Source organism: Diabrotica virgifera, chromosome 5 (assembly GCF_917563875.1).
Source record: "Diabrotica virgifera virgifera chromosome 5, PGI_DIABVI_V3a".
NCBI classification, from domain to species: domain Eukaryota; kingdom Metazoa; phylum Arthropoda; class Insecta; order Coleoptera; family Chrysomelidae; genus Diabrotica; species Diabrotica virgifera.
In genome coordinates this window covers 26,452,692-26,480,509 of record NC_065447.1, presented here as the reverse complement: position 1 = coordinate 26,480,509, position 27,818 = coordinate 26,452,692, and the positions used below count along the sequence as shown (strand labels likewise).

The window sequence follows — 27,818 nt, the reverse complement described above, 5'->3', positions numbered from 1 at the left end:
GTGAAATTATCATTTCTAATAACATGTCAAAGCGATTAAAGCAAAAAATAGGATCATATACGATTTACCCAAATGAGGCTGTTCTAGAACAGATACCACCGTATTATTTACATTGGTTATTTAAACAGCAAACAGGTGCGATTGGTTTTCCATGGCGTTTCAATCCCATTAGACAACGATACCTGTCCATCATAAGGTAATAGTCCATACGTTTACTAATAAAATGCTTAAAAATGTGAAAAGACCGTCTAAAAATACAAATTGGTCATTACATTGGTCATCAAACATCAGACCCTCTAGAACCTCCAGAAATTGTGGACATTTTAAATTAAAAAAATATATTAATGCTATAAACATTTACTTTTGATAAAACCATGCTTCATATTGGTCAATGAACTTTTTTTAGTGATACATACATAAATCGTATCCAGTACAAAAAAAAACAAATAAAATAGTCTCCATAACTACCAGAATCGAACAAGCAAAAATTGCAAGAATAAAAATATCTAAAAGATCATGACCTTAACTTTATAAATGCACGATAGTTTGTGAATGTGTCCAATATACATTGCATACCAGTGTATGTGTGTTTGTAGCATGCAGTCTGTGTATACTAGGTTGCGTGTCTTCTAGATACTTCTATTTTAAAATTAAAAAATTAAAAAAATTGTGGTAATTAAATAATTGTTACTGTATTTACTTTAGCGTAATTTTTATCGTTGTCAGTGGGCTATAGCGAAAAAGTTCTTTTTACAACACAAAAGTGTGACAATCGGCCCGCGTTGAGTGTAATTTGACCATGCGCAAAAGGCGGTTTTAAGATAATGTAATGTTACAGTTTTTAACAAGACTATTGTGGAAAATCACAAGATTTTCCTCTTTTCTGCATCTCAAGTAAGATATTGTTATTCACCAAACTTTGACCTCATAGACATTCTACCACTTGGTTTTTAAATGCTAAATTACTCAGAGTTTTTAATAATTAGTGATAGTTATTAATAAAAAAAAACAACGTATGTTTTGCGAATTTGGCGAAGAAAATGTTGATTTCGCTTAACGATTAATAAGGAGCAGTGGAAACATTAAACAGAAAATAAACTAATATTAGATACTTCGGCAGCTGATAGAGAAAGGTTTAGGGGAAATTGTAAACAGGATGACGGTCAATGTCTGAATATGGGGACATCCTCTACATCATCCTAAAAAGAAGGTATCTAGGATATTATTAAAGGATATCGTAGATTCAGGTCTGTTTACAGTTGAATAGCGATATAATAGCGTCCACTCAGCTTAAACCCTTTTACTCTCTGGTGTGTTAAATATAAGCTTATTAAATCTTAAGCAAATCTGGAATATTTGTGATAATTATTATTAAAAATATTGTTTCTTACGATCATGTTATGAACAAGTGGTGAAAATATATCTTGAAAAAGACTCGTAATTAAAATTTATAAGGGTGCAATGACAATCAAGGTATAAGATAAATTAAGATACTCAATTGAAGAATAAATTTGGACGTATCATCTAATTTTGATAGTGATGGATTTATCAGTGAACCGAAAAAAACCATTTAGGTTCCTAACCTAAAAAATTGACTCAACCTCGAATACAAACTATGTTTCACTGTTCGTTCATAAACACATAGTTATATACCCTCACAGCAAGAAAAAGAGAGAGGGCAAGAAGTTATGAAATTGCTTATGGTAGGGGAGCCCAAGCTGGGATTTTTGCAGTTACTCGAGCGCGCCAGATTATATGGGGAGAAACCTGGTACCCTGCAGATGTACCTCTACCATATATTGACCATTAACACAGGGAAGTTCTTTAAGGGGGCACGAAAAAAAAAATCTGTCCTTAAAAATACTCGCAATTGTCAGATTAAGATAAGTTAAATACATACATGCAAAAGAGTGTATATTTTTGCATGCAAAAGAGAGCGTGAGGAAATGGGTGAGTCATAAATTTCACAAAAAAAAACGAATATTTCGCGAAATGAACGTCAGATCGAAAAACTAAAAAATATGTCTTCAATATTTTTCAAAAATCTATCGAATGGTACTAAACATGACCCCCATGGAGAAGGGTGGGGGGCAAATTTAAAATTTTAAATACAAACCTCGTGATATGTCGCAAAATGAACATCAGATCGAAAAACTGCAAAATAAACTTTAAAAATGTTTTTGAAAAATCTATTGAATGGTACCAAACACAATCCCCCACGGAGTTGGGGTGGGGGGTTACTTAAAAATCTTACATGGGACCCCCAAATTTTTATTGCATATTTGGATTCTTTGCGTAAAAATAAGTAACTTTTATTCGGGACATTTTTAGCATTACTAGTTTAAAATGTATGTATTTCTATACCTCACAATAAAACACTGAAAAACGTTTGTTTTCTATACTTCCACAAAATTTATTACAACTATGTTATTACTACAGCTGTTTCGGCAAAGTGCTTTTCTCAAGTGATATATTTTACAATGTGTTTGCCTTTTTAAGTCTTTAACTGAAGAGGTTGAGGAGTGGGGAGCTGTTTGTCTGGAGTTGGTCATTCAGAATTATATCTGTATTTTTCAATTTATTAATTTCCATTGATTCTAAAAGTGATAGCTTAAGGCCTTTATTTTGAATATGTAGAATTTGAAACTCTTCATTGAAAGAATGATTATGATCTAGAAGGTGAAGTGCGTATGTAGAAGTGTCTGTTTTTCTATTGTTGAAAGCACTTTTGTGAAACAATAGAAAAACAGACACTTCTACATACGCACTTCACCTTCTAGATCATAATCATTCTTTCAATGAAGAGTTTCAAATTCTACATATTCAAAATAAAGGCCTTAAGCTATCACTTTTAGAATCAATGGAAATTAATAAATTGAAAAATACAGATATAATTCTGAATGACCAACTCGAGACAAACAGCTCCCCACTCCTCAACCTCTTCAGTTAAAGACTTAAAAAGGCAAACACATTGTAAAATATATCACTTGAGAAAGACATTTGCCGAAACAGTTGTAGTAATAACATAGTTGTAATAAATTTTGTGGAAGTATAGAAAACAAACGTTTTTCAGTGTTTTATTGTGAGATAAAATGAACTTCCATCAAGTAACGGTCGAATCCATCAAGTATTTCTATACTTTATTATATAAGCGACAAAAGAAAACAAGAATGGATAACGCAAGAGATTATGAATCCCATGAACGTAAGACGAAAACCTAAAACAAACTCAATATACAATACAAACAAATCAATAAAATCATTAGAAAAACAGTGCAGAGAAGCTAAAGAAGAGTAGATGCGAACAAAATGCCTCGAAAAATTGAATAACTTCGTGAGAGAATATCAAATAAAATAGCCAAATACATAAAAAGAAAGGAATAATAACAGCTTTCCGAACAAATAACAAAGTCCGCAAATATATTAAGAACAATAAGAGCCGAAAGAGAAAACAACTACAGAGTGGTGTATACAAACTGACACATGGTGGCTGTCCAAAAACTTGCATCGGTCAAACTAGCAAAACCTTTAACAAACGTACAGCAAAACACAAAAGGGTTTTCAATAATAGAAAAACAGATTTTACGAACACATTTTACCTTCTAGATCAAAATCATCCTTTTAATGACAAATTTCAAATTCTCCGTATTCAAAATAAAGGCCTTAAGCTACCCTTATTGGAATATATGGAAATAGATGAATTAAAAAATATACACATAATTCTGAATGACCTACTTGAGACAAACAGCTGCCCTCTCCTCAAATTCAGCTAAAGACATCTTTTATTGTTAAATAAAATGGAATTTAAACAATATGAAAATATGGCTTTATTTTTTATTTAATAGAAAGTAAGTGGGTTGAGTTCGTGGTAATATTACTTTTAAAATAATAAATATCACTAAGTTTATTAACAATACTCTACAAACTTACTTAGCATAACTTAAATAAGCACCAAAAAGATGGCGCAACTAAAATATGCCACAGAAACTTTACTGAAAATGCAGATTTATGTTAATTTCACATAGTCCAAGTGGTAAACGCCTTTATAAAACGAACTCATTGCATGAGTTTTTAACGCATGGCTACAAAATAAACAACTTATATAACTTCATATTCTTATGTGGTGGACCTCTGAAATAAAATAATGAGATGGCCTACCTACTGTATTAAATAAATTATTATTTCTTTTTACATAAAAGTAAATAAAATGGTTTCTCACTAAACGTGACTTAACTATAAAACTCTCTAAATTGAAAGTCCTTCACAGGGCTTTTAATGGCCGCCATGTTTTTCGTACACTTGATCTATGACGTATAATACATATACGTCCTACGTTATTGGTGTATCCCATATATACTGGATGTTTCAAGAAAAAGGTAACACCACTCTAGGATGGGTAGAAAACTGCTTGCTTAGTAAAAATTTTTGTAACGATCCGTTTTTAAAATACAGGGCGTTGAAGAAAAACAAATTTTTCACATTTTTTACGATTTTGCCGAAACTACTGGCAACATTATAATGAAATTTGGTGGGTTTTAAGAGGTAGTTATTGTGCATTTTTTGACATACAATTAAGAATTATAAATTCATCATTGGCGCGCATACGGTACCAGTCTGAATTTTTAAAGAAAAAAAAACAGTACGCCACTGAGAGGTTTCAAATTAAAAATTATTTTTGAATTGCTCGTTTAATTTGTGACAAAAATCTATCTTCCCTTTTCACACGACGCGCTGCTTTCATGCAAAACATAAAATAACTTAACGCTTCCAAAGTATTCAAATTTTCGAATACTTCTGAAGGGTTAAGATGTTTGATTTTTTGCATAAAAACGGCGCTCTTACGAAAAAAGAGAACATAGCTTTTTGTCATAAATTGAACAAGGAATTCAAAAACGATTTTTTAAATTTGAAATACCTCAGTAGCGTACTGCTGTTTTCTTTAAAAAATTCAGACCATTACCCGTACGCGCACCAATGATGAATTTAATATTCTTAATTGTATGCCAAAAAATGCACAATAACTACCTCTTAAAATCCACCAAAATGTATCACAAGGTTGCTAGTAGTTTCGACAAAATCGGAAAAAATGTGTAAAATTTGTTTTTTTCAACGCCCTGTATCTTGAAAACAGCTGGCGTTACAAACAGATTTTACTAAGTCAACCCCAATTATTTTTTTGTTTTTTACATATCCTAGAGATGGTTTTACCTTTTTTTAAAACACCCTTTATATACTAATGACTAACGTAGATATATTATACGTCATACGTATAAGTGAATGAAAAAAATGGCATGATGAATTCACCTCAAAATTAGTGACAGCTGACAGTTCTACTTTTTTTAAATGTCCTTGTATTCGTAATACCACAGAATACATGGCCTGACTTCTACACTTAAAACTTTATTTTAGCGTTTGGTCAAACTACACCCAAGGCGGGGTCAATTGTATTACGTCGTTTATCGAGGGGTGAGTAAAAAATTCAACGTGGTGACTGTGTACTACCAAAACTGCAATATTGTCGAGCGACCATCAACTGCTGTCGCTGGGCTGCGTTGTTGGTCGACGGACCTAGAAGCATCGAGGAGTGACAACCCTCCTCGGAGTAGCTAGCTGTCGAGAGGCACTTGTGCAGTTTGCGAGTACCTTGGGATCGTGATCTGCGAGGAGGGTCCGGCCGTATTCGACCTCCGCCACCACTGCCCACACCGCCACCACTCGACGTCGAGACGGTACCGCTTGGACAAGCCGACGCTGGACTGCATACGCCGTTTATCTATTCCAAGTATACCAGCACCACTTATACACCAGCACGTTAAGAGACAAGGGACACTTCGAAGGTATCAATGCCATCTGTTGCTTTTTATGTAACTAAATTTAAAGACATTTCCCACCGTGTAATATAGAAAGCTAATAAATATCCCAGTCGCCAGAGAAGAAAATGCCATCAGATCTCTATAAAAGCAAACGACAAGCTGAATTTAGCTGAGAATGTCAATTTCAGGATAAAAAAAATGCAGAAAAGTTTGCCACTCCTATCCCCGGCCTTCCCTCTAAAACCCCTTACTCGAAGGGGAAGGGGAACGATTTACCAGTAATCTGTATGCCGTAAAATAATAATTCAAATAAGAAATGTAGCTGAGATGATTTTCAACAAAAATGTTTATTAGCATTTTTTGTGTAGAATGAGAAGTTTTCTCAGAAACAGCGCAAGCGACTGACGAATGAACTCGATGATTGTATAGGCAGAGTGTACCATAGGCAAAAATCAAAATGAGTTTTAAAGTCGAAGAGTGGAGCTTTGATTACAATTTTTGAATTTTGCCCCAAATGAACTCAGTTTTGATAAAGCTGTTAAATAAATATACGTTGCGAGATTTTTCTCAGTTTTTATGATTCTTATAATATCAATAAAATTCATCACTCCCATCGACTGGTCGCTATAAATTTCCATTTGAATTTGACGCCCAATCTTCAAAATCTATAACGTGAAATTTCGATTTTGAGATTTGGCAACAAATATAAATCATTTTAAATATGCCTAAAAAACACTGAAATCGTTTGTTTTCTATACTTCCACAAAATTTATTATAACTATGTCACTACAGATGTTTCGGCAGAGTGCCTTTCTCAAGTTTTACTAGGCAGAACCTTTGACAAACAGATAGCAGAACACAAAAGGGATTTCAACAATAGAAAAACAGACACTTCTACATACGCACTTTACCTTCTAGATCATAATCATTCTTTTAATGAACAGTTTCAAATTCTGCATATTCAACATAAAGGCCTTAAGCTATCTTTATTAGAATCTATGGAAATTAATAAATTAAACAATACAGATATAATTCTTAATGACCAACTCGAGACAAACAGCTCCCCACTCCTCAACCCCTTCAGTTAAAGACTTTAAAAAGGCAAACTAAATCACTTGAGAAAGGCACTCTGCCGAAACAGCTGTAGTCACATAGTTATAATAAATTTTGTGGAAGTATAGAAAACAAACTTTTTCAGTGTTTTATTGTTAGATAAAATAAACTTCCATCAAGTAACGGTCGAATCCATCAATTATTTAACATTGAATTTAATCTTTCACTTTACAAAAGATCTAAATCGGTTAGAACTGCTTTTTTTTTTCGATTGCACAACAAGTACGGTTTTCGAAACTACATAACTTCAGCTACAAAGTCTACTCAATGCCATCTTCGTGAAAGCATTTCCCGTGACATGAGATCGTTTTTAACGTGAAAGTTTAAATTTAGCGTTTTTTAGGCATATTTCAAATGCCCCATATTTGTTGCCAAAACTTAAAATCGAAATTTCATGTTGTAGGTTTTAAGGATTCGGCTCTAACAATGGAACCTTCACAGAGACCAGTCAATGAAAGTGATAAATTTTATCGATCTCGTGAGAATTGCAAAAGTAACAAAAAATCGAGGAATATTTATTTATTTAACAGCTTTGTAGAAACTGACTCCATTTGCGACAAAATCCCAAAAATTGCAAACGGAAGCTGCACTTTTCACCTTTAAAATGCACTTCCACTTTGTCGATAAGACACTGATCCAAAGATATCGGATTTTTATCGCCGAGTTGATACAAATTTTATTTTAAAAATCGCTTTCGCCGCCTAACTGTTCAAAATTGTCGGTTGCTTCAAGCGTTGTTTCTGAAAGAAAGGTTCATTCTACACAAACAGGGCTAATAAATATTTTTGTTAAAAATTACCTCTACGTTTCTTATTTGAAACAAACATTTTTTTTCTATGGCGCACATTTGGTAAACCAATGTTTTCCGTTCTCCCCCCCCCTAAGAGGATGGTTTTAGGAGGTAGCCTAGGTGTAAAGAAAGGAGTGGCATTTTTGCATCTTTTCTGGGGTCCCAAAATTAACATGCTCAGCAAAATTTAGCTTGTTCCTCTGTTTTTAAGATGGACCACATCTTTGATAATTGGACCAAAAGATTTAATTTATAATCTACTTTCTATCTTAAGAATATGATCCATTATTGATATGTTACTATTGTGAAAAATGTAATAATAGTCTCTGTTTCATACAATTAGGGCATTTTAGAAGTTATATAATATTCAGGTTACTTTTATAACCAAAAATAATAAAATATTTTATCTAAAATCGGTATTGAATTGATTGATTCGTGCAGTAAGTCACAGCAAGATACAAACGTAACAAATTTATGTATTGTCTTCAAATAATTATTTTATTCCCAATCTCTTTACTTTTAATTCAATTTAATTCCGTTTTACATTTCGCCTAATCCCTGTATATTTTGTGCCATTTTAATTCAGTGTTGACAAAACTTGTAAACGGGGCTGTTTTGACACATTTAGAAGGAAGGGCTCGATCAAAAAATCTTTAAATAGTTCCTTCTTCCTTCCTTCTTGGAGTAAGTTTTAAATATTTTCTTTCAAAAATTCACTTGTTTTTTGTAAATACTACCAAGTTTTTTAATTCGCTACTTATTAAATAAGCATTTTCTAGGTCTATATTCCGTTTTTCTTGAAGTTTTTAAAGGTATACGCTCATCCGGTAGGGATCTATGGTGTGCGTAAGACTAGCCACAGGCCCCCATCTCTTTGGAGCCGCAGGAATTTGAATAATCGATCCACTATAATATTTACAGTGAAGTGAATGCGTTTTGACCGCCAGGCCCGCTTGTCTATCTGACTGACGGCTTTTTATAGGTCACCTTTCAATAATTTATACCTCAAAGAAGCTAAACGATAACGTATCTATCTAATTAAATATTTATTCAACATTGAGATTTGTTTTGTTGTTTCAAAGTTTTATAAGCACATGCAAGCATTTTCTTGCATTTTGTGTCTCAATAAATGGGATAAATTAATTATTACCATCTGACTTCCCCAGTGCGCTTTTTGTATTAAGACAATACCGATTCTATACTTCAGGAAGCTTTTCGAAGTCAATAAACAAGAAAGCTAAGTGTTCTCTTGTTGCACAATTGGCGCCCAACCTGCCCTTACCATGTTGGTCGCCAATTTTTTCCAGCTCATATTTTATAAATACGTTTTATTTTCTTTACTCAATGTTGAGAATTCCATATACAATAATACATACCTATACAAACAATTGACATTATAATCAGTTTGCATATCATGATCATGAAAACAACACGGCCTATAAATTTCAACAACTCTGCTTTAACTCCTGATTTGTATAGATGTAAAAGAGACTATTAAAATACACTAACCATTTTAAATATAAATTTAAAATATAAATATAAAGCCTCTTTTTAAATATATAATTTATTTCCAAACAATGGATCTAAAAATTTCAACACCTTGTTACAGTTAAATTATGACAAAAATTTATAACCAACAGTATACACTAATAAATACTGAAAATATCCAGTATACTCTAAGATAATTGGTGGTAAAGTTTAACACTGGTGCAAATCTAATCCTGCCATTTAGAATACGTTAAGATGGCAGTGCTACCTTCGAATATAAACAAAACAAAAACATTATATTAAAATAAACAATAATGAGCAATGGTTGATGTCTAGGACGAATACAAGCAACTAAAATATTATACAGTGTAATTCGTTAAGGATAGCGAACTGTCATATATCGATCATTTTGCGTTCTTGAACTTGAAAAAGAAATCTTTATGAAAAATATATAGCCAATAGAATATTTGATTTGTAGCAGTTCATAAATCTTGTATCTCAGTTTTTTAAAATATCTTTCAGATTTCTATCTACATTCTGGGTCAAAATTAACCGCCCACCTTAAAAATTGGTAATTTTTGATGTCTCAAATTTCCTAAGCCTGTTGTCCGATTTAAGTGATTTTTTTAACATGTTATAGCCTTATTCTTTAGCAATATTGCTGTAAAATATTGTTACTAAACAGATAAATAAACTGTGGAATATTCTACCATTTATATAATACTGAAATTAAAACCCAACTATAGCCTCATGTTTGCTTAACATTCTGTTTTTTGATTCATTCGAAGGAGTAACATTCATGAATCGAAGGAATAATCTAAATAATTTAATTAATCGTATTAATGATTCAAATATTGATTCGACACATTTAGGTCTGGATCCCGCATAAGAAAAAAAAGTTGATTAATAGCAAGCTGAAAATTTGTTAATAGCTTAATGGTGTCTAGTCGAACAAACTTTGATATATGGGAACACTGGAACAGGGTAAGTTTTAATGGTGGAACAGGGGAAGTTTTAATGGTGGAACAGGTTAAATATTTGGAACGTCAGACTAGGAAAACGTCAGATGTATTTTGTCGGACAAAACTTCCAATTGATTTGTTGCCCTTTCATTAAACTCTCATGCAAAAATCAGACTGGTGTTTATCATCAACTGTGCATTTTAATGAGTGAACACAAAGAACATTTCACATGACAGGGATCATGTTGGTTAGTAATAGCAGTCTGATTTTTGCATGAGAGTTTAATGAAAGGGTAACAAATCAATTGGAAGTTCTGTCCGACAAAATACATGGGACGTTTTCGTAGTCTGACGTTCCAAATTTTTAACCTGTTCCATCATTAAAACTTTCACTGTTCCCATATATCAAAGTTTGTCCGACTAGAGCCACCCTTAAGCTATTAACAAATTTTCAGCTTGCTATTAACCAACTTTTTTTTGGTATGCGGGATCCAGACCCAATTCGCCAAGCTTTTAAAAATAAATATTTAAATAAATCAAGATAAAATATTTAATAAATTATATTAACCAATTGGGGTCATTTACCAAACACTTAATTGAAAAGAGGAACAAAAAATTAATAATTCCCAAAGAATACAAAATTGTCCGGCACTTTCGCCAAAATTTCAAAAACACACCGTTTTCACTACCGCCTCCGGCAAACTTTCAAAACGTCAGGTTTTTTTTTAAAGTTTGGCGAATGCACCGGACAATTTTGTATTCTTAATGTTTAATTTAAAAAATTACATAACTCTTTTATTATCCAACATAAGCGAATGAATCAAAGAACAAAATGTTAAGAAAACATGAGGCTATGGTTGGGTTTTAATTTCAGTATTTTATAAATGCTAGAATATTCCGCAGGGTGATGCGAACTTGCGAAAAAACACAGTTTGATTCGTACACCCGGTATACAATGAAAATTTACCTGTTTGGCAACAATATTATTAGAGCGATATTGTTAAAGAATAAGACTATAACATATTAAAAAAATCACTTAAATCAGAGAACAGGTTTAGGAAATTCGAGACATCAAAAATGACCCATTTTAAAGGTGGGCGGTTAATTTTGACCCAGTGTGTAATTCTAAACAGATTTCTAATTTTCGATCTTACAGATCGCAGTGTGACAAAAACAGACAAACGGAATTGCAAACAAATTGTTGCATGTAACTGATAATACAAAAAATACGGAATTAACTATATCTGAATTAACTAGTGACATTTACAGCACAATCAAATAACGAAAAAAAATTCACTTAGTAATCTGGACAAATAAAGACATCTAAATCAAAAGTTCTATTTTTCCTTAAATAGACATACTACAATGAGTGTGCCAAGAATAATGGGCGTTCAGAAAATTATCAAAATTAAAGAACCCAATCATAAGGAAGAGAAGGACAAATATAAAATAATATAGTCGAAGACTTCTATAAAAGCTTGTATAGCTCGCAAAGTCAGCACAATGAATTAACAAAAAAAAAACGGCAAAATAAAAATAAAAGCGGTAGGATCACAGGTACTACCAAATCTAGAGAGATTATAAATAGAGAAAATGATTTGAAATAGGAAGAGAAATGTATAGACCAACTCCAAGAAGATATCTATCTAGGCCAAATTCTGAAATTTACAAAGAGAACCAAAGTGTAGAAATCTTTAGAAGAGCAAGCCTGGCATGGACAGGATTTGGAAAACTCGGTTGGATACTAAGAACAGCAAAATACTTCAATACTTAGTAACAAAGTCTTCATTCAGCGCATCATTCCTATTATGACATATGAATATCAAACAAAAGAAGAAAGAAATGTGGAAGCGATACATAAACACAAATGAAGAGCAAGACAGAGACGAATACAGAAGACAGAGAAATATAGTGAAAGAACTAGTAAAAGATGCGAAGAAGAAGAGCTGGAAGGAATTCGGTGAAGAATTGAACGAAGGTTTTGGGAATAACAATAAACAGTTTTGGAATAAAATAAGAAGCATAAAAGTAACAAAAAGGAAACAAATAAGAGGAATTCGAAATGAGCGAAATGAATTGAAAGCAAACATACAGGACATACTAACCATATAGAATAAGCACTATAAAGAAAAATTCGAGGCAAGCAACCAAAAAAAATGAGGAGAGAGGACAGCAAGAAAGAGAAGAGGATATGGACAATCGAGTAGATGAAATTCATATCAAAGGTATTGAAGAAGGATTGGCAAGAACAAAGATTGGAAAAGCGAGAGGTGCAGATGACATAGATCCGGAGATGATGAAGTACGTGGGAGAACGAGGCAAGTTTTGGCTTCTGAAAATAATGAGGGAAGCATGGAGAACAGAAAAGATACCGAAAGACTGGGAAGAAAATTTATTGATACCAATACACAAGAAAGGAGATGAAGCGGAATGTGATAACTATAGGGCTATATGCTTATCATCAGTGGCATATATGTAAAGTCTACACCGGGTTAATAGAAAGGAAGCTCAGGAAAGAACTGGAAGAAAAACTAGAAGAAGAACAAGCTGCTTTTAGGAAGGAAAGAGGAACAACGGATAATATATACATACTGAGAAATATAATTGAAAGGAAAAACGAAATAGAAGACTTGTATATTACGTTTATAGATATTAAAGCTGCTTTTGATTCTATAAATAGAGAAGTAATATGGTCAGTAATGGAAGATCTGCAAATCCCGCAAAAGATAGTAAGCGTGGTAAAAAGTACATATAGAAACGTACTTGCTAAAGTACAAATAAACAGATCGCCAATAATAAACCTAAGGAGAGGAATAAAACAAGGGGACAGCCTCCGCCCAGTTTTGTTTATATTAGTAATGGATAGAGTAATGGATAGAGTAATGAAGAGCGCTAAAAGAAGATCAAGGCAATTACAGTCAACAATAGGGTACAGGAAGAGTACAGGGTACATATAGGGCTTAAATCGACCTATTTTAACCTCAGGAATCTATGGTTAAGCTATGGCCCATTCTTTACCAAACACCCTGTATAACTAACATACTAACATAACCTTTTTGTATTATTTTGTTTGTCAGGTTTTTACAGCGACGCTGGTATATTAAAAATTCTTCAGGCTGATAATATTCATAAATATTTCCTTTACCAATTCCACAAATTCCGAAATATAACTGTTCGCTATTTTTATCAAATCGCTTTGTACACGTGTTATCACGTTTAAGCTGAAGGCTGGTCGTTAGCTATACTAAAAGCCTCTAGATGGCGCTAGGGCAGTTACGCTACTACTGTTAAAGCTAGTGGCCTCCTACCCCAAAGCCTTCTCGATAAACAATTGAGGCTGCTGTCTTCGCCCTTAATAATGCGCCAAAGCCACCGAGAACAAAGTCAAAAACCCACCGATGCCCGCTGGAAGAGAGCGTTAATAAACAGTATGTTGGTTCGGTTTCGATTTCAAGAAAAAGTAAATGCTAACAATGCGTTGGACTACTGAGCTAGTGGTCGGCTACGACTAGTGGGATTGGATCTATCTTTATGTACATCAATCTTATAAAAATTGTTTAGTAATACTTCTTTTAGCAGCACAAAATTTCTTATCAGAAGCAGTAAAGCTATTTAATATTTACAAGGTTTACATTTGCTTCCAAAATATACCGTATTAAGCAAAGGAAGCAACAAAACTACGTTTGTTTGTGTAATTTTTGTAATTTCGCCGTTACATTGTAAATTCTTTATTTTCTCAATAGTTATACGTAATTTAGGTCAATTTAAAATTAGGCAGAATTGTGTAAATATGGCCAAAGTTTAAATCTTTCAAATTAAAAAAAAAATCATCACATTAGCAAATGTTTCTTTATTTTATGCACTTATGCATTTCTTCGTTTACCAGTTGGCATTACAGTCCCTGGCCATATTATTATGACCACCCATGAATTTTTACAAAAATCAACTATTCCACTAGGTACGTTTTGTTTAAAATTTGATTTTTCATTTAATTTTGTTATGTAATGTTAATGTTATACATTAACTATATTATATTTAATAATAAACATCGATAAAACATTTGAAAATATTACATGTTTATATACTTTTAATAATTTGTTGAACCTCTGACCTTAATCAGATGGAAAATATTTGGGAGCTTTTAAAACGAGAAATTTCCGATGAAAAGGTAACTAACGAAATTGTTTTGACTAAAGGACTAACATATCATTGAAACCACAATGACAAATTGAAGCAAAAAAAATTTAACTGCATTCAAAGTATGCCAAGACGGATACAAGCGCTATTCAAAGTTAAAGGTGGCTCAACAAAATATTGAAAAAATAGAAATGTGTAATATTTTTAAATGTTTTATTGGTGTTTATTATGAAATATATTTCATTTAACAATAAGCAGCAATAAACCATTTGAAAATATCACATATTTGTATTTTTTTAATATTTTGCTGAGCCCCCTCTAACTTTGATTGCTGCCAGTACCCGTCTTGGCATATTTTGAATGCAGTTAATTTATTTTTTGCTTCAATTTGTGATTGTGGATTTAACGATATATTAGTTCTTTAATCAAAACAATTTCGTTAGTGACCTTTTCGTCGGAAATTTCTCGTTTTAAAAGCTACCAAATATTTTCCATCTGATTAAGGTCGGAAGTTCAACCAAATATTAAAAAAATATAAATATGTAATATTTTCAAATATTTTATTGCTGTTTATTATTAAATATATTATAATTAATGCTTAACATTAACATAGCATAACAAAATAAAAAATCATATACTTTAAACAAAACGTATCTAGTAGAATAGTTTTTTTTGTTTTAATGGCATGGACTTTATGTCAATCAGCCAGTCACAACATGACTACTATATCAAAAAGATTAAATATTTAAAGACCGTAAGTCCATAAAATATCAATAACGAAGAAAAATTAGTTCAATAGCTGTTGAGAGGTAATTTATGTACTGAAATAAAGAGATGATACTAAGCTAAGGTACGCTAATAATAGCCTCCTTTCAACATCATAGGTGTGTTCAAAAACGATCTGCAAAAATTTAATAACAATAACAATAAGATAAGAATAATAAAATAAGAATAATAATAAACAAGAATAGTAGAATAGTTGATTTAGTAAAATAGTTGATTTTTGTAAAAATTCATAGGTGGTCATAATAATATGGCCAGGGACTGTAGTTGAAGTATTAGTGACAGATCTGTCATCTGTCATTAAATAAATACGTAATTAGCTATATATTGGTATAAGATTTGTATGGCAATCTCATATTCTGAGAATAATAAATTCAATTTTCCCCTTAACCATCGAAATTTTGTTTTTTTTTATTTAGAAATCTATTTCATATAAAAAGTATCTTACATAATGTATGTAGTGATAATAAACCCTTTATAACTTCGTTAAAAACTTTTGCCATATTCACACAACTTTTAAGGACAAAAACTATCTATCTTTATTGTAGTCTTTAATTTTGGGATGTAATTGAAAGTTTATATAGCTAGATACTGTTTATAATTTTTGGGATCAGTTAGAAAAGGATAAAATTTAAAGAACCTTGCGTCTGATATTTCACAGGATTTAAGTTCTTAGAGACAAAATAGAACAAATACGACTTATATGTTGGTAATAAAAATTATTATGTGTAACGTAACCGACAATACATGAATTGTTTATAAGATATAATATGTATATTAATTCTTCAAATTAATTAATTTCTTCAAATTCCTTGAAGAGTCTTTCAAATCAGCTTCGATCAATTATGAAACTATGGATAATATTAAATTAATTATTTGTTAAGACTTAATTCGATTATACGTTTACAATCGTATTCTATCGGTATGCTAAGAAAATTTGAACGTAACAGATCAAGAGAAACTTTTAGCGGACTAAACAGCATCCAAATTTTTACAAGAGTACAATTATTGGAACATACTCTTATGTTAAAATTCAATGAAAAAACACAAAAGAATATTTTCTCAAGAAATAATGGGTATAATTCGTAAGCTAACTGGAACAAGTTGGGCTTTCTCTTTTCCGCAGCTGAGACTCAGCTTTGGTTTGGGTAAACTATACTCACACTGACAAAAAACCATGGAGAGATAAATTCTCAAGTTGTACTAACACTAAAATTCAAATCCAAGACAACTACTAACGCCATCAGTGGATTTACAAAGCCGGTTCGACGAATTTTTGACGGATGCTCCTCTGATGTAGGAAGCCTCCACCAGAAAACGCTGATTCGCTGCAGATTAGATGCCGACATAGCCCTGACTTGACGCTGACATGACGCTGATAAGAAGCTCACTTAGTTAAGGCTATATAAGTACCGAGTCACCTGTTAGAGTTGGGATAATTTAATAGAAGAGATAAAAATAAAAACAGGTGTGCGACAGAGATATATACTGTCTCCATTATTATTCAATATATTGAGTATTATTCAATATATTGAGTACACATTATGAAGGAATAAAATTGAAAATAAAAGTTTTTTTACTAAAATGCTACATAATATTCTCCGTTCTTGTATATAGAGTGGAGTCATGGACATATAACTGAAGCATCACTGACGAAGCATTTGAAATGTGGTGCGATATATGCATGTTGAGATGAGTTAGGTACCTACAATATAGTCCACTGTTTTAATTGGGACGCTAAACTGTAGGGAACTTTTTTTTTTATCTCTATAGCATTACTTGCTTTTCCCACTAACGACATTGTTGAGATGACAGCTGACAAAAATTGTAGTAGATCACAATTGACAAATGACAACGTTAGATGCGTGAAGATTGTCACAATTTTAAAGCATATTCATTACTAAAATATTGAAAACGTTACATATCATGTGACGTTTTTAACGATATCGAATACTTTCTTGATTATTACGCGTACAAAAGTAACGGACATGAAATGACTATTCAGTTATTTATTATTCATTAGTTGTTATCAAATATCACTCTTAGTGGAGTCACTGAAGGTTTTCACCTCCGATTTCGTTGAACCTTCATCGATTTTCATGAAAATTGGTGAGTGGTTAGAGGATGTCTCCAGGAACAAAGGTGACATGATACCAACTTGCGCTTTTGCCCTGGGGGTTGATGCCATCCCTTCTCGGGGGTAAAAATTATTTTATTAAACATAATACCATAAATCGATAGAGGGACAAATTCTAAGCAAAATTTGTTATGTAAAGTTATTAACATAAGTCAATACTTTTTGAGTTATTGAATATCTAAGATTTTATTTTTTCTTAAAAAAATGCATGTTTTAAAGCTGTTTTTCACGTATTACTCAAAAACTATAAGCTTTTGTAAAAAAGTTATTATTACCAAAATTAAAGATAATAAAAAATTTAATACACTCCTCACTTAAAGAACTAAACTAATGTTATTTTAAAGTGAGTTAGGGGTAATTGAATGTATATTTTTTTCGACGAGTATTCAAATCTAAGTATTCAAGCTTACATAACGGGAAAACGATGCATTTTATAGAATATACTTGTTAAGCACTTGTCAAAGTACTTCGGAATACCTATCAAATGAGCTCCAGTAGAAGTTAATAGCATAAAAATTAAGCAAGTTATTATGAAAAGTTCCTTTCGAATTTTTTTAGGAAAAAGTGAAAAATAAACCATACGCCATTTCCACAAAAATTAAAATTTGTAGTAATCCTCACAAGAATTTCTTTAGGTTAACATAGTTAATGATTTCAAAAATTTTGACCGGTTTAGAATGCATATTTTTGGAAAAAAGATATAATTTAAAAAAATCAGAAATTTTAAAATTATCGTACTTTTCATTTCCTTTTGATAATAACTCCAAAAATACTCAATATACGTAAAAAATGATATATAACTAAATTTTAGTTTTTTCTGTTCCAAATACTTTACCCGTTTTACTATTTCCGTAGACTAAAAAATAACCGAAATAGAAACGTTTAAAATTTCAATTTTGCTGCGAGAACCATGTAACCGGGGCCATTTAACCTTTTACTTTTAAAAAAGTAAGAGGTTTAAAAGACTAAATTCGACGTTTTTTAAGAACTCTTGGACTTTTAATTAGTTTTTAGGTGAACCTGATATCTTAAAAATCAACGGAGTTATTTGCAAAAAAACAATAACATTTTTTGGAAAAATTTTTAAAAGATAAATTTTGAAACATTTTTTGTGCATAAATTTTAATGCTATCAACTTGTTCGAGGGCTTATTTGATAGATATTTCTAAGAACTTTGACAAATGTTTAATAAACCCTCAAAAGGGCCACATCAAATTCACATAACTAGTTTTCGACTGGTTTACCAGTCATCATCAGTGCTTATGTGCAACGTACATGCTTAACCACCAAGATAGTATTACACAAAAATATGTGGGTCCAAGCCCAGTAAAAGTAGTCCGTCGAGGAAACATTGGTATAAAATGTTAAGCCTGGATGTTTAAAATATTATCTAATTTGCCCTAGGGAACATCTGAGAGCTAGGTATGACTTGTTCACATGTTGGAAGTGAGACGGCAATTACTGGGCTTTGACCCACATATTTTTGTGTAATACTATCTTGGTGGTTAAGCATGTACATTGCACGTAAGCACTAATGATGACTGGTAAACCAGTCGAAAACTAGTTATGTGAATTTGATGTGGCCCTTTTAAGGGTTTTTTAAATATACCTTTTATACAGGATTTATTGTTTTTTTGTATCACATGGTATACAGCCAACTACAGGCAAACTTTTTCCTTGTGAATATTAAATGTTTAATAAGTTTATGTTATAAAATGCATCATTTTCCCGGTATTTAAGCTTGAATACTTAGATTTGGGTACTTGACGAAAGAAATATACATTCAATTACCTATAACTCACTTTTAGTTAACATTGAAAGGTTTTTATAGTAAGGAGTTTATTTGATTTTTTATTAGCCTCAATTTTGATAATAATAACTTTTTTGTAAAAACTTATAGTTTTTGAGTTATTTATGAAAAATAGGTTAAAAACAAGCATTTTCTCACGAAAAATTAAAATCTTTGATCTTTAATAACGCAAAAAGTTTTGATTTATTTTAATAACTTTACATAACAAATTTTGCTTATAATTTGTCCCTCTATCGAATTGTGGGGTTATTTTTAATAAAATAATTTTCACCCCCGAGCAGGGGTGGCATCCACCCCCAGGGTAAAAGCGCAAGTTGGGTAAAGGCGGCACCATGTCACCTTTGTTCCTTGAGATATCCTCTAATCACTCACCAATTTTCATGCAAATCGATAGAGGTTCAACGAAATCGGACGTAATAGCTCACCTTCAGTGACTGCACTATCTCTTGATCGTTAGTAAAGACAGAGATAATGCTGTTGGGACAGAAAATCTATATTCCTGTGATTTAGCGATCTCGACCTTCATATTAGTTTACTTCATACACGCTAAAATATCTTTAGTTCCAGTACATTCAATCTTTTCCATTTAATTACTTTTATATCTTAAAAAGAGCAAGAGCAATGCTCGACATTGGAATGGTCTTTAAAAGGGTATTGTCGGTATTGTCGGCTACGAAGAATACATTACAGAGGCAGTCGAGTAAGATCGATGTGTCCCCTTTTGTCTCGTTACTTAAATTTGGTTACTTTAAAAGGGCATTAAGGACAGAAGAGATGGATCGGCTGGCATTATGCCCGGTTTCGAAAAACATCTATCAAATGGAGATTTCGGTATTGATTATTAGGTTATACGTTTCTAATAGAAAAAGGAAATTGACCGTAACTAAAATATACGACGTGCCAGTTATTGCCAGATACACATTTTAGTATGAAACTTTTAGTTTTTATCCTATACCGTAAAATATGTCATTTAATTTTGTCACACTATATAAACATTCGTGTAAAAGTTATGTTATATACGGTTTAAATGTTTAACTTAGAACGGTCAATTAACTGTTTTACTATGTTTTTATTACCATAAAGTCTGTCAGATACTTAAAACACAATTAAATAATATTGGAGAGTACTATGACTTCTCAAATTCATAGCGCTAGTGAATTATTATTTGTTGAAGAACGAAGAACGTGAACGAAGACGAAGAGGAAAATTGTGGACAGAAATACCCAGTGCACATACCGAAATACACTGATATGGATTTCTACTTTATGAACAATATCGAAGATTGTAAAAAGAATAAAAAAAAAGAAAAATAGGAACAATCATCTGATAATGATGATGAAATCAAACCCACTGTAGTGCAGTGATGATCCCTCGGGTGACAGAGATCCTTGAATATGGCACCCAAAAGCTGGTTTTGCGACATGACAAGTGCTTTATTGCTCTTTGAAATGATTTAGAAACAGATATGAAGATACAGGCGTTTATATAAAGGTAAATGAGTGAGCAGGTGCTCCTCTATGGTCCTACTGGAGGACAGATTTACTTCAGCGATACAACATTGCCATACGCAAGCCTTGATTCTTTCTTAACTCCTGTATTGGAGAGATCATGTCTTAACTCCATTTCTACACAATATCTACAACATCCTATCAATTTCCCAAATCACTCACCGTCTTGCTTAGCAATTCTTCTTCTTCTTCTTCTTTTTATATAGACATTACTCTGTCTGTTTTTCAATGTGCCTCCAGTAAGTTGTCATTCCATCTTTTTCGTGGTCTTCCCACAGATCGTCTTCCTATTGGGGAACCGTCTCTCGCCGTCCTTACTACTCTATTTATTGTCATTCGGCTTATGTGGTCGTTCCATTCTACTCTTCTGTTTCTTACCCAGTTATTAATGTTGTCCACCTTGCATCTCCTTCGTATATCTGCACTTCTAGATCTATCCCACAGCGTCTTACCATCGATTTTTCGCAATGTTTTCATCTCTGCTGTTTCTAGCATTCTTTTTGTCCTTTCTGTATCAGGTCGTGTTTCTGCCGCTTATGTCATTATTGGTCTGATGACTGTTTTTGTAAATTCTGCCTTTCACTTCTTTTCCGATGTTTTTATTTCTCCATATTGTTTCATTCAGGCAACCTGCGGCTCTGTTTGCTTTATTCACCTGATCTTCCACTTCTGTTTCGAGTTTTCCGTAGCTGCATAGTGTGATGCCTAGATATTTGAACTCCATGACTTGTTCTATTATTTGACCCTCCAGCTCTAATTTACACCTTATTAGATCTGCTGTTATAGCCATGCATTTAGTCTTTTTTGGGGAAATTAACATGTTAAATTTTCTAGCGGTTATATTAAATTCGTGCAGCATACGTTGTAAATCATCTTCGCTTTGAGAGCTTAGAATTACGTGGTCTGCATAGCAGATTATTTTAAGTTGTTTTTCTCCCATTTGGTATCCTTTTTTTGTTCTTACTTTTTTTATTATTTCGTCCATGATCAGGTTAAACAACAGAGGACTCAGGGAATCTCCCTGTCTTATCCCATTGCCAGCTTAGCAATTATGGCGTTTAAATGTCAAAAACCCCATAGCACGAACAGACAATCAAGAAAAGGGCCCTCAGTCCCGGACGTCGTTCGTTTCCAAGGTAGCGGTACAGTTCAAGGCCAAAAAGCAGAGGACAAACAACACACACTGCACGTAACTACATAAACTGTAAAAACCTTATCGAAAGATGAGAAAATTATGGAACTGGAGGAAGAACTTAAACATATTAAATGGGAAGTCAAAAGACTACAAGAATAAGCGAAGTAAAAAGAAGTGGTGAAGATCAGGCCAAATTAAAATCAGGCAACACATTCCACTATAACGTGGAAAGAAAATCGAGAACTGGAGGAATAGGCCTATTCTACTATAAAGTCTGCTATGAGGAAATGGAAAGAGCAAAAAAGCCGGAACCGGCTCATTACAGTCTGAAAATGGGATATTTTAATTGAAAAATGACGAACAAGACTTGGTAATTGGAACAATGAATACTTTTTGGTCTGTTTACAGTTTTCTGTAGTCGGCTGCTATACTAGGTTGCTACCTAAGGTCCGTTTAGAGACTAGAGAGTCTCCGGGACAGTAACCCTCGTTGCGATTTTAGGTTGGCATGAAGTGAATCTACTTAAAATTTTAACATTCTTCTTCTTCTTCTTTCTCTTTATAAGCAATTCTGCTTGTTCATTGGCGGACTGATACCTCTATGGAAGGTTGTCACTCCATCTTTTGCGCGGTCTGTCGATACTTCTTCTACCGATTGGTGATTTATCTCTTGCATTTTGATCACCCGTGTCTCTCCCATCCTGGATATATGGTTGTTCCATTCTCTTTTTCTATTTAGTGTCCATTCGTTTATACTCTGTACGTTACATTGTCTTCTGATATCTTCACTTCTCTTTCGATCTCTCAGTGTATTTCCTGTAATTCTTCTCAGTACTTTAATCTCCGCCGTTTCCAGTAGTCTTTGTGTTGTGGCTATATCGGGTCTTGTTTCTGATGCATATGTCATTATTGGTCTAATACTGGCTTTATAAATTCTTTCGCCATATAGTGTTATTAAGGTATCCTGCCAGTCTATTTGCTCTTTGTACTTGATTTCTCACTTCTTTGTCCAGGTCTCCGTAACTTGACAATGTAATTCCAAGGTATTTTATTTTCATTACTTGTTCAATACTGATACCATAAATTTCTATTTTACATCTGATTGGTTCTTTACTGATTACTATTGTTTTGGTTTTCTGAGATGAAATTGTCATATTGAATTCTTTTGCTCTTATGTTAAATGTGTGAAATTTTAACATACTGTAACATTATCGGTAACCATGTAATCTAATATTAATTTTCTCGACCATGTATTTAGTGGCTTTCAACATGTATACCAGTGAAACGAATGGACAATAAATTCAAAAAAAAAAGAATGAAATAACCACATAAGCGGAAGTGGGAGACACGTGTGTTTTCAAAATAGCAAGAGTAGACCAGGGCGCATCTGTAAAAATATTAGTACATTTGGACGTTGAGAGGTGACTCAAATGTTTTTGCAGAAATTGCTTGAAAATAACTCAAATAATAATATTTGAGTTATCCTCCCTCTCAAAAAGGTCCGGAACATTGTTTAAATAATCAAAATGTCAAAAATTGAGGGAAAAATTCGATTTTTTTCTTCGTTTTTTGATTATAACTTTAAAAGTATTCATTTCCGAGAAAAGTTGTACTTACACAAAAGTTGCGCAATTAAATTTTCTACAATATAGAATTGGTTAACAATTTAAAAAATAGTCACCCTTGTTGCAAAATAGCAATAATTGCGAAAAAAACCATACAAAAACAAGTATTCGCATTTTACGTTTTTCAACCATTTATCCTATACTTAGGACCTTCATATTTCACTTAAAAATACTTTATAATACAGTAAAATAATACTGTAAATTTTATTATGATCGGTTCTATAGATTTTGCAAAATAAATTTTGCAATCCAGCTTTCGCAAAAAAAATTCATTTTTTCAAAATGTTACAGGACTGAAAATAAAGCAGATAACAAGTTGAATTTTTTTTGCGTATAGAAGTGTACTGTACCTTTCATTTGCAATTTGCAAAACTAAAATCAATTAACTACCACGGCGTCAGGAATTTTTTTAAATAAACATTAATTATTGGTTCTACGCGCAGGACAGCGGATAGTTTGCTCTGATTGGGCATTCCAATGACCTTTAATAATGATTGATACATTTTATTTTTTATTAGATTTCGATATAAATAAATAAATTTGTTTATTGCAAGATAAAACACATACTCTATTTTTTGAAATAACACTTTTTTTTAGCAAAAATTTTCTTTTTTCATATATTTTAACTTAGAGAATAAAAGTATATTATTTTTAAACATATGCAATTGTTTAAACAATATTTCACAAATAATAATAAAATTAGTTTGATTTTTGTGGAATTAAAATATTAAAATACAACAAAATATAGAGTAAGAAAATAATATATTAGATAAAGATTGGAAGAAATTTTGGTGGAAATCAACTTGTGTGAATCGAACACCGCGGTCCTGCGCGTAGCACCAAAAATTAATGTTTATTTAAAAAATTTCCCGACGCTGTGATAATTAATCGATATTAATTTTGCAAATTGCAAATGAAAGCTATAGTACACTTCTATAAGCAAAAAAAAAAAATTCAACTTGATATCTTCTGCTTTATTTTCAGTCCTGCAACATTTTAAAAAAATGAATTTTTTTTGCGAAAGTTGGATTGCAAAATTTATTTTGCATAATATATTAAACCGATCTTAATGAAATTTACAGTGTTGTTTTACTATATCATAAAGTTTTTCTGGGTAAAATATGAATGTCCTAAGTGTAGCATAAATGGTTGAAAAACGTAAAATGCGAATACTTGTTTTTGTATGGTTTTTTTTCGCAATTATTGCTATTTTGCAACAAGGGTGACTATTTTTTAAATTTTTAACCAATTCTATTTTGTAGGAAATTTAATTACGCAACTTTTATGTCAGTGCAACCTTTCTCATAAGTGAATAATTTTAAAGTTATAATCAAAAAACCAATAAAAAAATCGAATTTTTCCTTCATATTTTGACCTTTTGATTATTTAAACAATGTTCCGGACCATTTTGAGTGGGAGGATAACTCAAATATTATTATTTGAGTTATTTTCAAGCAATTTCTGCAAAAAAATATGAGTCACCTCTCAACGTCCATCTCAAAACAGATGCGCCCTGGACTAGAGATAAATCATCAATCGGTAGAAGGAGTATCGACAGACCGCGCAAAAGATGGAGTGACAACCTTCTATAGAGGTATCAATCCGCCAATTAACAAGCAGCATTGCTGATAAAGAGGAAGAAGAAGAAGAAGAACAAGAACAAGAAACATGTATATCTAGTAGTAGCACTGAAGAAGGAACATTTATTCCGAAAACGTTCTATGATTTAGCCCGAAAGGGTTTTTGTTAAATAAATTATATAATATTGATAAAAGATTTTTTAATAATTTTTTTTGTGATATATGGTTAGTGTGATAAACTCCAATTTAGTCAAATTCGGGACAAGGCTGAAAAAACTACCTAAAATCCGGGAAAATCGGGCCATTTTGTTTTTAAATATAAAACTTGATTATCATCATTGTAAAGATTATTATTTAACATTTTTATGTTGACAAAAATTTTTTTGATGGAATGGGTTGTAATGATAATTACATTTTTGTTAGTTTTTGACGTTTCGACTTCCAATCCGGAAATTGTTCTCTAAAAACGAAAAATTAGAAAATCAACTAATGTTGAATTTCCATGTAAATTGAACATTGGGTTAAAATATAATTATCATTATTTGATATTCATGTTCTTAAATCATCTTTTCAGAAGACAATAATTAAAATACAGAAACCGGAAAAAGCCCAGAGTTTGAGTTTTCGTAGAACTAGAATACGACGATATAAAATGCATGCATTTTGTGGTATTAATATAACAGTCTAGAAATTGTAGGCTTTTTTTCGTCCTACCAATTCAATTTGATGTGAATTCTTAGAAGAATAATGTATTTAAAATTTCAAAATGGAATTTGAAAATTCGGATGGCCCGGAAGCATTGGCCGGGACGCCGGGACACGACTTCGTAATTCGGGCCATGTCCCGGATTTTTCGGGCTAGTTGGTCACACTATATATGGTATACAGCCGACTTGTGGAAGATATTTATATTGTAGTAAAATCGAAAAAATGTAATAGCTGAAACTTAAAATTCACTTATCTTAGTGTAAGAATATACACTTATCTTAGTTTAATACTAACATGTACGTCTGGCAACTCCTGGAATTTTAATCTAAAGTTTTGGCAACAAAAAATTCAAATTAAACTAAACAATAACGCCGTAATAGAAAATCCAATGTATAGTCGATATAGCACTAAACTTTTCAACAAAAACCGTAATAAGGAACTTTCCCTATTTGTTCATAGTTTAACAGACTTAAACTTCTGAATTGAAACTAGTTATTTCAAAAAGTTGTGTTTACTGTGGATCCTAAAATTAATTATTCCTTTATTGAATAACTGTTTAAATGCCTTTAGTTCTTTGTGTAAATTCTTTTAATACTAGCAAAAAGTTCAGCTTTACCAAAAATTTGTTGAATACTTGTTTTAGAGATCCAGATTGAAGTTGTTGTTTTTACTATACAAAGGGATCTATTGGTGATATGACAGTTGACAGTCATGATTCGTATTCAACTGTATTCTTAAAGGTAATGCTAGATTTTCCTTTGCTATATATACATGCCAGGAGATTGTTATCTATAATGATGGCTACACACATAATGTCTGAAAAACAAAATTTCAAGCTACACTAAATAATATCACATAGAGAACAAGATTAAAAATACCAATATATAAAAGAAAGGACTAAAAACCGGCCCATTTCATTACAAGGAAATAAAGTTGCTTTAGTTTACATCACAATTAACCAATAATAATAATAAAATCAAAATAATCACCCAATAACTCAATACAAAAAGACCACTAGGAAGATCACGAAGAGATGGTATAATAGCTGGACATCAACGTCACGAGAGCTGGGATGATAGAATAAACAAAACCATGACAACAAGAAGAAGAAGAAAAACAGAACAACAATAAGAAGATGCTCAACTAATAGCGAAAAAAATAGATCGATATAGTAGGGAAGGAGGAAACATTAAGAGAAAATGGAGTCAAGAATGTGGTGAGATGAACACCAGCACGATTCCGCAAAGGAGAGATCATGTCGACATAATAGACCTAGAAAAAATCGCGAGATGGGCATAAACACAGAAACCCCATATAAACAGATCATAGGAAGACCCCCGAGGAGGTGGTATGACAACTGTACATCAACATCACAAGAGCTGGAATGATATAATAAACAGAACCATGTCCTACAAGAAGAAGAAAAAGAACAAGATTAAGTATTAACCTATACGAGCATGACGCAAAGTATGACGGAGACAAGCAAATTGTGTTTCGCAGTCATCACAAAAGAGCAAAAAAATATGCAGATTTTGCAAACATTCAATAGAAACGGTGTAACAGATTATCCACAAATACAACAGAACGATTATTGTACCCCAACGCGATTATTACTTGAAACTTACCTTTTTATAACCTGATGATACAGACAAAAGATATTTCAGATTGCAGTGTAGAAAGATCAACGCGACTAAACGACTCTCTTGAAATGTACCTTGTGGTCCATCACTGATCAGACTATGTGAGTCAGAGTGTGGGGAGGAAAGTACTGCCCAGTTGTAAGTGATGCGAGCTCTAGGAGTGATGAAGGTGTTCGACGCGCTATCTAGCACAATGTTCCTCTAAACAAAGTCTAATTTGTGGAATAAAAACAGGAGAAACGGGGAAAAGGACAGGGAGCATATTTGCTAACAGTTTGTAGATAAATGAAGGTAGTGATTCGAAATGCAGCAGTGGAAATATGAGAGAAGAGACCTAGACCTTACTATGGCTGAGGGGAGACAGGAAAAAGACAGTTAAATTGAAAGATAGCAAGAAGAATGCAACGACATGGAGAATTTTGTACAGTGGATAAAGATGCTGATCCCGAAGCTAGGAGATTGGGTGGACTGTGGTCACAGGCGACTGGATTATTTCCTAACGCAGGTTTCTAATACCGTGACATGATGTTGGAATGCAACAAATGGATAATAGAAAGGAACAAAATGGAAGGAAAGACAAGTCTGAATTTGGA

General features: G+C 32.4%; 1 protein-coding gene across 1 annotated transcript in view; it reads right to left on the bottom strand.

Annotated features, from left to right (window-relative positions):
* LOC114325993 (syntaxin-binding protein 5) overlaps nt 1-27,818 on the bottom strand; it is a 307,868-nt gene that overhangs the window by 89,630 nt on the left and 190,420 nt on the right. The window contains exon 12 of the mRNA XM_050652347.1: nt 5,643-5,772. Coding sequence (XP_050508304.1) covers nt 5,643-5,772 — 130 coding nt within the window. The remainder of the gene's footprint in view (nt 1-5,642; nt 5,773-27,818) is intronic.